Genomic DNA, 14,311 nt, shown 5'->3' with positions numbered 1-14,311 from the left:
GAATGGATTGGTTGGATTTGCATCATCTTGATTAGAAGAGCTCTTAAGGATGGCTTGAAGTTGGAAATAAGCATTTTGTTTATAGGAAAACCCAGTAAAGCCTTTTATATATACTTTAGCCCTTATTGCTCTCCCTCTGGAGCATCTGTATATATTTGTAAAGTTTTATAGCTGTTAGCATTTTTTATGTTACTGTATTTCTTTTTATTTACTAATTTATGTAGAAATATTATTTGTGTTCCATAAATTATCTCACCCAGTCCTCATAGTAATCACTGTACAGATAAGGGAGTGGAGGATCAAAGGAATTCTGGAAGTCTTCAGTTGCCCATGGTCTCAGGGCTGAAGTCACAGAGCGAAGCCCAGGGTTTTTGGCTCCTCATACGGTTGTTTTCTTGACACAGGGCCAGAATTCAAATGGCAGTCTTCTGCTACCACGTCCTCTATGCTAGAGTTACATCTCCTATGAGGAGGGAGGAGGTAGTGGGACAGGACTTCACTGTATTTTGTAATAATCATTGTGGGCATTTTTATTAGCTAACCAAAAGAAATTATGTAAGTAAAAAGAAATTTTAGCAGAGCAGTGATATTTTTGATCACTATCAAGTAGAAGGATTTGTTTGCTTTTCATGCATAAGAAATTAGAGATTTAACCTCAGTAAAGCAGATGTATTTATTTATTTGTGGAGCAACCCCCATTTTTTCCTTTTTATAGTTATTTTCCTTGCCTATAATGAATATAGGCATTTTTTCTTTTATAGTTATTTTCTTTGCCTATAAGGAGTAATATCAGCTAGCTACAGCTAGGTTTTTAGTGCAAAGAAATCACATTAAGCCACATAGGGGATGTGTTACAGATTATAAAGAGTTTTTTAAACTGTAGTCACATGGTTCTTGTAATATTCTTGATACAGCTTCCCTTGTTTCCCTAATGGGGCTAGGATTAATGCTCTTCTTCTGCAGCAGGAAGGGATTAACAGGGATTTCCCTCTTGTTGGCCTCCTGAGGAGCTGTAATGAGTAAAGGAAAGGAAAGAAAATCTTAAATCACTTCACACTTTGTTAAAAGTAAGCTTCTTCCAAGCATTTCAGAAGGAAATAGAATATAAAATTTTAGAATTTTAAAGTATTTTTTTCACTTTTCTATTTGGAGGGAGGTGGGTGGGTGGTAAGTTAGTAGATACTGGAGTTAGAATAGCCATGACATAAAAACTGAATTTTACTAAGGAAAATAAATCCCAGGAGTTCTGTTCAAATAGATTAGATTCTTTTGTTATGATCAAGATGTTCCTGTTGTTGAAGATAGTAGGCTATATGGGAGTATTTGTCTAGAAAAAGAAAAAAAAATGTTAATTGGCATTTTATCAGCAACAGTAAAGTTGGAATATGATAATAAAACCAGTCACTTATTTTTAAATACATATACTAGAATTTATAAAGTGTCGTTCTTAAATTTCATTACCTTTGGAGATAGTTGAAAGGTAAACTATGTAACTGTCGCCCAAACTTTTTTATTCTTTTAGAAATTTCCTTCAGAGATGCTTAACAAATTGCAATAAATCTTATTACTTTATAGTGGTTACCATATTATTGATCTCAAAAGGTATATCACTTAGCTTATTCATTAAGCTTGGCCACAAAAAATTTTTGGCTGTTTACAAAAGTCAGGGAAGGGCTGAAGGAGTGAGTTCCCTATCGCTGTTTGGCAGTGGTAATGTAATTAGAGTAGCCACGCAAGTGAGAAAGGTAACCATTTTAATGGGACAGTGTATATACAGGTGTGTAGTTACCACTGCTACTCTGAAAATAAAATCATTTAAAGTTGAACTTTAATCTCCACTCTAAACTTTCAGTTAGTGTTTGATACGTTGACCTTTGGTTTCTGTAGCACCTGTGAGCTTAAATCTTGTGTGTTATATATTTATGTTTCTTCAGATGTAATTTCATGTCTTTTCTCTCTCAACTAGACTGTGATGGATATACCAGGGTCTTCATATATGTTGTCTAATTTACAGGTCAGTCCTTAGCACGTGGCAAAGATCAGATCCAGGATATCCATATGTTTTATTAATATTTAACTGAAATTTTTAAAGGATGAAAAAAGGTCATGAGAATCAGCCTTTCCAGGAGCTCTTTTTAGGGGGTTGCCATTCCTTAATTCCACAAAGTTGTCTTTACCTTGCTTCTAAAATGTCTAAATTCTGGATCACAGTGTGACATCATGGGCCTCCTTCCTGCTTTGTAGAAACATAGTTTAAAGTTCTTATTTGGTAGATAGAAGTCTGCCAGTTTTTCCTTTAAATTTCCTTTCCAATTTTTATAAATTTGTATGTAATTTGTTATTTTGAGGTAGGCAGTGACCTAATTTGAAGGTAAAGTAAATCATCTGAGCATTGGAAGTATCCATACAGTAGAATCATTTTCAGTATATTCTTTAATGATTGTCTATTTAAAAAGATCACATCATTATAGTGATTAAAGAAGTATTATCCTAGTACATGTATGATCCAGGAGACTATAAGTTGCTGGTGGTAGTTCATTATTTGGGTATGTAGATTTGAATGGATGGTTAAAGTGACGTCTTGACTTTCTCACTAGTAAGTAATCCACTAGTTGTCATGGTTTCAGGCATGTTTCTATGTTTGGGAGGGCAATAGTAGTTTTAAATTGTTGAATTGAAACTGTGGAAATATGTATACAGATATAAAATACATGATAGAAATTCTCTTTTTTGATCATGGTTATTTGGAGTTAAGATAACTAGAGTTTGAAATACTTAATTTGGAATAAATCAGACCCCACACATTCTTATTTATTAAAAAAATATTTTGAGACATTTTAATTCTCAACCTGCCTTTTATCACTTTATCAAATTTGCCTAACTTTAAACTTCTAGCTAGTTGATGAATTTTAGATAGTAGATATTCTTTACCCTTTTATCTTTATAATCAGATTTCACTAGCTTTGATGATTTTTTCTTTTCTAATAGCATAGATTTCATGTACATATATTTCAGTAAGTACTCTGAGCATATGTAATTCTCCATTTTCTAAAGTTTGTTAGTAAGATAAACATATGCGTAAAACAGTCTTGTAAGTTTAAAAATGAACAGTCATCCCAATTTCTTGCCTGGTAGCTATTTTCATAGCTGGTCTATCTTGTATCTATGTAAGAATTTTACCATATCCAAATGCCAGTTACCTCCTTAAAAGTATGAGAAAATGATAACATTTCTCTTTTGTTTTGCTAAGTAACTTTCCTTGCATTCACATTTCATATTCACATTCCAACTCATTTCTATCCTGGATGGTTTTGAGTTTCTAGTGCTTTTTCTTGAGAGTTTTCTCTGAACCCATTCAGTGCTTTTATGTAACTTATTCTTTTCAAGATTTTCTTTGTATATTTGTGGGATTCTTCTATTGTAGCCATTTCCAAGAGTGTCGCTTTACTAATTTTATTAGTAATATTTAAGCGTTCCAAGATACAGGCCTAAGTAGCATTATGACATTTTAGAGATGGAAAAGCGTTTCTCATGAGATTAATATGGAGAAGTATACCATTAGACTATTTCATAGTTGTATGCACTTTGTTAGCAGCATAGTGATGTCTGATGATCCCTGCCCACTAGAACAGGGCTTGATTCAGTCAGTATAATTACCAGTGTAAGGAGTAAAACCTTTTAGGATAAGGTGGGATCTAAAGAAGTCTTTGAAAATGTCAGCATAAAGAAAGTAGTCTTCTGTTGTTTTTATTTTTCCCCAGACACAAAGAAGAAAGTGGGGAAGTTTTCAAGGAGGATTCTTTTTAACAATTTAACCAGTTTGAGAGGAAGCAATAGGGAATACGGAAAGGGAGGTGGCAACCCATTCCAATGTTCTTGCCTGGAAGATCCCATGGACAGGGGCGCCTGGCAGACTACAGTTCATGGGGTCACAAGGGAGACAGACATGACTTGGCCACTAAACAACAAAAATAGGGAATATAGTTTGTTCTTCTAGATTTTGTTACACTACTGTCAGCTTACTTTCACAAACTGAAAAACTGGGGTAGCAATACCAGTTCCTTTAAATGTTTTATCATAATCTCTCTCTTTTTTTTAAAATAGGGAATTGACTCTCTTTTGGAGTAAACTGCAAAGAAGAATCGACCCTTCTGTAGACACTTTTTTGGAGCGCTGTCGTCAGTTTGGTGTCATAGCTAAAACACAGCAGCATTTATTTTGCCTGATTAGAGTCATACAAACTGAAGTGAGTAATTTATGCTTTTTGTGCTGATTGTTTATGGAGGGAAGAAATAAGTGGAGAGAGAACTTCTCAGGCAACAAGGGAAAATGAGAAATAATGAGGTTTAATAAGATTATGGAACTGGACATAGCTAGCTGTTTCTGCAGATTTACTTCCTAGGAATCTACAATTTTCTTCGTGGAAAATAGTGATTGACATTACAGACCACTGGAGGAAGGAAAGATTGTTTCTTGATTGTCCCCTCAGTCACCCCAACATAAGTCTGGTTTTCCTAAAATAGTGTTCTGTATTATATACAGACATGTTTGTTGGCAAATTAGGATAGTAATTGTTAGTGAAGAAAGCATAATTGTGTTTTCCAGCTCCTTGATAATGGAATGACTAACTCCTTCATGATGGAGTGATAGATTATCTAGGTTTTAGAGGAATGGACTGTACACAGATTGCAAGCTTCTGTGCAAATTAGGAAGCAAGTTAGTTTTGTCTTGTTTTTTAAGAAATAAATATTTCCTAAAATAAAGTGCTGTGTATAAAACCTTATTTTTTTAATTCGGCCCCATAAATTAATGCTAAGACTGGAGATTTAGATGAGCCTTATGCTATGCTTGGTTTTTGTTTTTAGTGTCTACTCAATGACAGAGATCCCTATATACTCGTATCTATGATGGTTTATGGCTATGTTTTATGGGTTACTTTTTTGACAACATCCAAGGATTGTTTATATTAAAGTCAAGGCACAGTTGTATCATTGATGTGTTCTATCTCCTTTAATGTATCCTATTTTAGTACTATCCATATCCTAATACTGTGTATCTAGTCTTCTCCAGTGAAGATAGGAAAATGTAAAACAGTTACCAGAAGCAAATTACATACTTAGACAAGCTAGGTGATTATTATTTCTCATCACTACAAATGAAGTTGTGTCCCTATCATAGGAGCATGTTCAAGTAATTACAGAACTTGCCTGTTTAAAATAATCAGTGGTACAACTGGCCTTTTAAAAGTTTTGGCTTTAGGGTTTTTTTTTGGTTTTGTTTTTTTTTAAATCTTTAAGGAAAGGCCGTTTTCCCTTACTGCATAAGAGATTCTCACAGCTTAGCCCTAAAGTCAACACCCATTTATTAGCTCACAGTTTTGTGGGACAGAAATCCAGCACAGTGAGGCATGGTTCACTGCTCAGCATCACAAGGTCAAAACTGAGGTGTTGGCCAAGCTGAGTTTTTATCTGGAGGCTCTGTAGACAGTCCACTTCTAAGCTCATTCTTACAGTTGATAGAATGCAGCTCCTTTCCGTTGTAGGGCTGAAACCCTCATTTTCTTGCCGGCTGTCAGCCACAGCCTGTTTTCAGCTCCTGGAAGCCACTCTCGTGTTCATGCTTTCATTTTGAAGCCACAAAGGCACAAGGAATTCTTCAAATATGACCTCCTTCACCTCTGACTTCCAGACCTAGATTTAAAGAGCTTGAGTGATTGGGTCAGGTAATCCACTTGTCTTAAGATCAGTGGGTTTGGGGCTTTAATTACATCTGCAGGGTCTCTTTTGCCATATAACATACAATGTAGTCATAAGGATAATTCCATATTTATAGGTTCTGCTTATACTCAAAGTGAGGAGATTATACAAAAGTGAAGGTCAGGGGGTCATTTTAGATTTCTTTTTACTTCAGGGAACCACAAAAATGGGAAAATGTTAGAGGATTAGAGAAGGTGGGTTTCTGACACATACCAAGGAATTTGCTGTCCATTTGTATAACCAGAACCCATTTGTTTTTCATCCTAGTCTAGGATATTTTCCCCCTGTAATCTTTACTTATGATATTTGTCCTAAAGGGTAGAAAAGCTATGGACTGGTAGGTGGAAGGGGAGTGAAATGGAATTCCTTCAAATTGAGTGAGACACCTCTAGGTTTTTAAAAGCAAGAGGTGATCTAACCTCTGTCATTTGGGATCTAGTTCTACTGTGAATGGAGATATCCCAGATGATAGTGATGTAAAGGAGAAAAAAGTTTTTCCCTCTCCTATACAGGTCGATAACCCAGCTAGATAGGCCAAGGATCCTTTCATGGCTCCACATATCAGAAACCCAGGTTCCTTTTATCTGCTATTAACACATAGGTTCCAGCTCATGTTCCAAGATCTAACTATTCCAATCCCAGCTAGAATGTCTTCATTCCAGATAGCAGGTAGAGTGGGAAGCAGACCACGACACACCTTTCCCCCCATTCCTTCTAACACATACACAAACACGGTCACCTAGCTGCAAGGGGGAGCTTGGAGATAAACTGATTATTCTGGGTGACTCTGTAACCAGATAAAATCAGGTATTTGGTTTTTGTGAAAGAGGTGAAATGATCTTAGTGCATAGCAACCAGTTACATATAGCCCTTGGGAAGGAAAAGATTAATGATGCTGAAAAACTTTTGTGGGCATTGGGTCTCTTGCGGAAGGCAGGCCTTGTACCTCCTTATTTTCTGGGTTTTAATTTTCTCTAAATAAAGAGCTTAAAGCAGATAATCAGTTAAAGGTGCTCAGGAGTTGTTAAACTTTGATTCTGTGACTTGAGAAACTCATATTGGAAGGGATGACTTTAGAGAATCTAGGGGCTCTCTTAAGACTTTTAAAAGTAGTATGACAGAAGAATGAATATAGATGTTGGTTATATTTGAAGTGGAAGGTATAAGAAGAGGGATAATCTTGAAGCCAGTTTATTTGACCATTGAGCTCTTTTTGGTGGAACATACAAGTTAGAACCATTTTGCAAAATTTTGTCTAGTTTTATTTCCTTCTCTTTAGTAATAAAGAAGCTGAAAATTAGAAATGGTGACTTGTAAGGATCTAGACCCTGGATATCTTGACAAATGGCATAATGGTTATCATTTGTAAGTCAGAGCACAGAGGACTTGGAGGAGAAAGTCCATTAAGTTTTAAAATCTTTCATTGGTTCTTAACAGGTTACTCAACCCCTTTTGCAAGACTCTGTGAGGTAAACAGCAAAGAATCCAGATCTGCTCTTTCTTAAACCGCCCAATCTAGTTGAAATGGTAAAATTTGTGAAATCACTAAGAATACTTTTCCCAGAAAATCCCCACAAAACTACCATTATACATTCTGAACAGATAGTTACTTGTTAAAGGAGTGGTGAATAAATTAGAATTAGGGTGTGGAATGTGGAACTGAATTTTCAAGAAACTGATGGATATGAATAATTTGATAGGTTTTAAACAGGAAACTGAAGAAGTGACTTGGCATATTGTATCAAGGGCATGTGGGATATAGCCAAGTCAAATGAGGATAATCTATGCAAAAAGTTTATTCAGAATAATGTCCAAGATTAATGACAGTTCTGTATGTTGATGGCAGTTATTTCGTTGTGTTCAGCATTTAGAATGGTACCCAACACAGAATAATTGCTTAGCGAATTGATGTTTGAACAGTGGGATTTATCCTCAAGTATTTTATATGGGATTCTGTTGAACATGTACTGTGTGCCAACATTGTATTAATCACTTTTATGTTGCCTTACTTCATTTGTAAAACAACATTAGGAGAAAATCTAATACTGCTGCTACAGTTGTCATTTTACAGATAAGGAGACTGAGGCTTAGAGGAGTTAAGAACTTGTCACTGTTGTGAAGCTGGGGTTCAAAGGCAGTCAGAGTCTGGCTCAAAATTCTGTTCTTTTCTGTATCGTGTTTTAAGCTACTGTGTCATAAGATCCTGCTTTTCTTGGTTCATATTATTTTCATATACCCTTTCAGCAAGAATCATCTTAAATGCACTTGCCTTTTATCATATACAACCAGGTCTTTTTCATGATTTTTGACTGATTTCTGAGAACCTGCTGCTATAGAGAAATTTTCTTTTGTTTTTCTGTGGGAAACAGATTCAGTACACCTGTAACTATAAAATACTAATTTTTTTGGAGGAAATGGAAAAATCATTTATTTTACCCTTGAGGTTTTGAAAACACCCAGTTATTCATGATACATGAATTTTTAAAATTGAATTCAGTCTTAAACTCCCTTATACACATGTATTTCCTCTTAAACCCATTTATTTAAGCCCTATCCTTCCTACCCAGCTTGAGACAATTCTTTTTTGAATCTTTCAGTGACCTTATTTATTCTGAGCTCCTCTGAATTTATGTGCCTTTTTTATTTACACATTTGGCACATAGGTAGATTTCTTGAGGGTTAAGGACTGCTTTAATATGCAGTGCTTTGGGACTTCCCTGGCGGTCCATTGGTTAAGACTCCACATTTCAACTGCAGGGTACATGGGTTTTATTGCTGGTTGGGGAACTAAGATCCTGCATGCTGCACAGTGTGGCCAAATAATAACAATATACAGTGCTTTATAAAGTTGGATACTCTATAAATGTACATTGTTGTTGTTTATAAGTTTTAAGAAGAGTGTATATGTGTATCTTATCAGTGAAATTTATGTAGTGTTTCCAAATTTATGTAGTTTTCCAAATGGAAAAAAAACCTTTTCTTCCCTGTTTTTCTTAACAGGCACAAGATGCTGGTCTTGGGGTGTCGATTTTACTATGTGTCAGAGCTCTTCAACTCAGAACAAGTGAGGATGAAGAAATGAAGGCATCAGTTTGTAAAACAATTGCTTGTCTTTTGCCAGAAGATTTAGAAGTTAGACGAGCCTGTCAACTTACAGAATTCTTAATTGAACCCAGTTTGGATGGATTTAACATGTTGGAAGAACTGTATTCCCAACCAGATCAAAAATTTGATGAAGAAAATGCACCAGTTCCAAATTCTCTCCGATGTGAGCTCTTACTAGCTTTAAAAGCCCACTGGCCTTTTGATCCTGAATTTTGGGACTGGAAAACTTTAAAACGACACTGCCACCAACTTCTAGGACAAGAAGCCTCAGATTCTGATGATGATCTAAGTGGCTATGAAATGTCTATTAACGACACAGATGTTTTAGAGTCATTTCTCAGTGACTATGAGGAAGGTAAAGAAGATAAACAATATAGAAGAAGAGATATGACAGATCAACATAAGGAGAAGAGAGACAAGAAACCCATTGGTTCTTCTGAAAGATACCAGAGGTGGCTTCAGTATAAATTTTTCTGTTTGTTATGTAAGCGAGAGTGTATAGAGGCCAGGATTCTTCATCATTCTAAGATGCATATGGAAGATGGAATTTACACCTGTCCGGTTTGCATTAAAAAATTCAAGAGAAAAGAAATATTTGTTCCTCATGTGATGGAACATGTTAAAATGCCACCAAGCAGAAGGGACCGCTCTAGAAAGAAATTACTGTTGAAAGGCTCTCAAAAGGGAATTTGTCCCAAGAGCCCCTCTGCAGCCCTGGAGCAAGGTCAATCACTGAATGAACAAGCCAAAGGAGAGTCACATGAATATGTCACATTCAGCAAATTAGAAGATTGCCACCTACAAGACAGAGATTTGTACCCATGTCCTGGCACAGACTGTTCCCGTGTGTTTAAGCAGTTCAAATACTTAAGTGTGCATCTTAAAGCTGAACACCAAAATAATGATGAAAATGCCAAGCACTACTTAGATATGAAAAATAGAAGAGAGAAGTGTACTTATTGTCGACGACATTTCATGTCTGCTTTTCACCTGCGAGAGCATGAACAAGTGCATTGTGGTCCTCAGCCTTATATGTGTGTATCTATAGATTGCTATGCTAGGTTTGGATCAGTGAACGAACTGCTTAACCATAAACAAAAACATGATGATCTGCGTTATAAATGTGAATTAAATGGCTGTAATATTGTTTTCAGTGACTTGGGACAGCTTTACCACCATGAAGCACAACACTTTAGGGATGCATCTTACACGTGCAACTTCGTTGGCTGTAAAAAGTTCTATTATTCCAAAATTGAATACCAGAATCACCTCTCAATGCATAATGTTGAAAGTTCAAATGGAGATGTGAAGAAAACAGTGAAACTCGAGCCGGCAGCAGGTGAAAAGCAGGATTGTATTGATCAGCCCCATCTGCTTGACCAAACTGATAAGTCACATTTACCAGAGGATCTTCTCTTCTGTGCAGGATCAGCTAGTTCTCAGATAGAAACTACAGAAACTCTGAAAGAAAACAGTGACAGTAATTCTAGTGATCAGTTAAGTCATAGCTCTTCAGCTTCCATGAATGAAGAGTTGATTGACACGCTGGATCACTCTGAAACCATGCAGGATATATTATTAACTCATGAAAAAGTTTTTGTGCCCTCCAGTTTAAAGGAGAAATGTTCCAATGTAGCGGTTTGTTTTGATGGGAGTAAGTTTACCTGTGGTTTTGATGGCTGTGGTTCCACATACAAAAACGCAAGAGGCATGCAGAAGCACCTAAGGAAGGTTCATCCATACCATTTCAAACCCAAAAAGGTAAAGACAAAGGATCTCTTTCCCTGTTTGGGTAATGAACACAATCCAACGACTGAAAAGTTTGATGCAGAACCTAAACCCAGCTCAGATACAAACAGTGACTCCCCAGATGAAGGTCTGGATCACAATATCCATACTAAATGTAAACGAGAACATCAAGGCTATTCCTCAGAAGCCTCCATCTGTGCATCTAAAAGGCCCTGTACAGAGGATACCATGTTGGAACTTCTGTTACGCTTAAAACATTTAAGCTTGAAAAACTCAATAACCCATGGATCTTTCTCAGGGTCATTGCAGGGGTACCCATCCAGTGGTGCTAAGTCTCTTCAAGCAGTTTCAGCTACAATCTCAGATCTTAATTTTCAGAATCAAGATGAAAATATGCCAAGTCAGTACCTGGCACAGTTGGCAGCCAAGCCTTTTTTCTGTGAGCTTCAAGGATGCAAATACGAATTTGTGACTAGAGAGGCGTTGTTAATGCATTATCTTAAAAAACATAATTATTCAAAAGAAAAAGTCCTTCAGTTAACCATGTTTCAGCATCGGTATTCCCCGTTCCAGTGTCATATTTGCCAAAGGTCATTTACGAGAAAAACACACCTTAGGATTCATTATAAAAATAAACATCAAATTGGCAGCGACAGAGTAACTCAAAAACTATTAGATAATGAAAAATGTGATCATGAAGGCCCGTGCTCAGTAGATAGGTTGAAAGTTGATTGTCCTGCAGAACATGGAGGTGATCCCAGTGGTAACTCTGAGAAGCCACACTGTCATTCTAAAAAGGATGAGTGCAGTTCGGAAACAGATTTGGAGTCATCCTGTGAAGAAACAGAAAGTAAAATATCTGATCTCTCATCACCAATAGGCAGCCATAGAGAAGAAGGAGAAGGAAGAGAGGGTAGAGGTAGCAGGAGAACTGTTGCTAAAGGAAATCTCTGCTACATTTTGAATAAATACCACAAACCATTCCATTGTATTCATAAAACTTGCAACTCCTCCTTCACCAATCTCAAAGGCTTGATCCGCCATTACAGGACTGTACATCAGTACAACAAAGAGCAGTTATGTTTGGAGAAAGACAAAGCAAGAACCAAAAGGGAGCTTGTCAAGTGTAAAAAGATATTCGCCTGCAAGTATAAGGAATGTAACAAACGCTTCCTGTGTTCCAAAGCTCTTGCGAAGCACTGTAGTGACTCTCATAACCTAGACCACATTGAAGAGCCGAAAGTGCTCGCTGAAGCTGAGTCAGTGGCCAGATTTTCCTGTAACCAGCCTCAGTGCCCTGCTGTTTTTTATACATTCAGCAAGTTGAAGCACCACTTGATGGAACAGCATAACATTGAAGGAGAAATACATTCAGACTATGAAATTCATTGTGATCTTAATGGCTGTGGCCAGATTTTCACCCATCGCAGTAATTATTCTCAACATGTATATTACCGACATAAGGACTATTACGATGATCTGTTTAGAAGCCAGAAAGTGGCAAATGAAAGGCTACTACGGAGTGAAAAGGTGTGTCAGACAACTCACCCTCAGGGGCACGAACATCAGACGACCAGGAGATCGTTTAATGCCAAGGCTAAAAAGTGTGGCTTAATCAAAGACAAGAAAGCTCCGATTAGTTTTAAAACGAGAGCTGAAGCCCTCCACATGTGCGTGGAGCATTCTGAGCACACGCAGTACCCCTGCATGGTTCAGGGGTGCTTGTCTGTGGTGAAGTTGGAGAGCAGCATAGTGAGGCATTACAAGCGCACCCATCAGATGAGTAGTGCCTACCTAGAGCAACAGATGGAAAACCTTGTCATGTGTGTTAAGTACGGTACCAAAATTAAGGAGGAGCCCACTTCTGAAGCAGAGCCCTACATAAAGAAAGAAGAAGATAGAGGCTGTGAATCAGAGCTCACCCAGCACAGCCATCCCCGAGGTGACACTGGCGTGCCTGTCCAGACCGCTGATCCCCTCCATCCAGGTGAAAGGGACGGAGGGCAGAAAGGATGTACAGAGAGCAGCCCAGTTTTTGATGCGGATTCTCTGCTCTACAGAGGAACTCTGAAATGTAACCATAGTTCAGAAACCACTTCTTTGGAACAGTGTAATATAGTTCATCCTCCTCCTTGTAAAATAGAAAATTCCATTCCTAATCCTGATGGGACTGAAAGTGGGACTTATTTCACAAGTTTCCAGCTGCCTTTACCAAGGATCAAAGACTCGGAAACTGGGCAGCAAAGTTCAGGGCAAGAAAACACTGTAAAAAATTCAACCCATGTTCCAAAAGAGACTTTCAGGAAGCATCCACAGCCCAGGTCATTTGATTTGAAGACTTATAAACCTATGGGATTTGAATCTTCATTTCTGAAATTTATTCAGGAAAGTGAAGAGAAAGAAGATGATTTTGATGATTGGGAGCCTTCAGAGCACTTAACATTAAATAATTCTTCACAACCCTGTAATGACTTAACAGGGAGTGTTATGGCAAATAATTTGGTGAATGACAATGACCCTGAAGTTGACATACCTCATTCTTCCAGTGACTCTGCAATTCATGAGAACCTGACTGCAATCCCACCTTTAATAGTAGCTGAGACGACAACAGTTCCCTCCTTGGAAAACCTGAGGGTCGTATTGGACAAAGCATTAACAGACTGTGGAGAACTTGCCTTAAAACAGCTTCATTATCTTCGGCCAGTGGTTGTCCTTGAAAGATCTAAGTTTTCCACACCAATTTTAGACTTGTTTCCAACAAAAAAGACAGATGAGCTTTGTGTAGGAAGTTCCTAAATAGCAATTTTGTTTTAGAAACAGACTGGCTCCAGCACTGCAACATGGGGACAATTGCCAACTTGAACAAAGGCTGAGAACCAGCCACACCGTCGTTTAGGGTAGAATAGGCTGTGTATTTACATGAATGTATAATATCTATGTCAGCAGTATTGGCTGAGTCCATTAGCTCTCCAGTTGGTTTATTGATTGGGTTTTTTGTTTTTGTTTTATTAAAAAATGGAACTGTATTCTTGTTTGGTGCTAATTAATACATCAAAATATATCGGGGCTTCCTTTTTCAAATTAAGTGTGCATGATTGTATATGGAACAGATACTAAGATCCCAGGGTGGGAGGGCTAGGGAAAGGGATATGGAGTTCTTACTTGACTTGAATGTGCACCTGAGGGTGCTTTGTGTAATATATTGTACACTACAGCATCTTATATTTTTTGAGTTGAGTTTCAATAAATTACAATTTTTCACCCATTTTTTTTCGTTTACTCATAATGAGTTTTCATGCCACACATGAATTGGAATTGCACATATATTTTCTGAAATGTGCACTTATATTTTACCTTGGTTATTAACCAAACCGTTCAGATCAAGCTTCCTTTTGAATGACTGTTGTCTTAAAAATTTTGTGGAAAGAAAATTCTGAGATAGAGTAATTAACTCTGGGAGTCAAGGTAGCTCCTGGAAGAGGATGTTCAGGAGTTTTTCAGGTAGAAAGGAGAGGGTATGCCAGGCATAATGTGAAGAGCTCACCACATTCAGAGATAATAAAGCCATGTTTCCAGGCAACTACAGATAATGTGATCAGCTGGCAGTAAAAGGGGAGCCCTGGAGCAGATGAGCTGCTTGTAGAGACAGGAGCCAAACCACAGACACTGAGGGGTTCGGACTTGAGTCCATAGGCAGCTGA

General features: G+C 37.4%; 1 protein-coding gene across 2 annotated transcripts in view; it reads left to right on the top strand.

Moving 5' to 3' along the window:
• RLF (RLF zinc finger) overlaps window positions 1-13,875 on the top strand; it is a 78,328-nt gene extending 64,453 nt beyond the window's left edge. For both annotated transcript variants that reach the window (XM_043875807.1, XM_043875808.1), the window contains 2 exons: window positions 4,105-4,246; window positions 8,757-13,875. In XM_043875807.1, the coding sequence (XP_043731742.1) occupies window positions 4,105-4,246; window positions 8,757-13,406 (4,792 nt within the window). In that variant the 3' untranslated portion in view covers window positions 13,407-13,875. The remainder of the gene's footprint in view (window positions 1-4,104; window positions 4,247-8,756) is intronic.
• The last annotated feature ends 436 nt before the right edge of the window (window positions 13,876-14,311 follow it).

The sequence above is a fragment of the Cervus elaphus genome, chromosome 20 (assembly GCF_910594005.1).
Source record: "Cervus elaphus chromosome 20, mCerEla1.1, whole genome shotgun sequence".
NCBI lineage: Eukaryota > Metazoa > Chordata > Mammalia > Artiodactyla > Cervidae > Cervus > Cervus elaphus.
The sequence above is the reverse complement of the archived record's forward strand: the minus strand, read 5'-3'. Positions and strand labels throughout refer to the sequence as shown.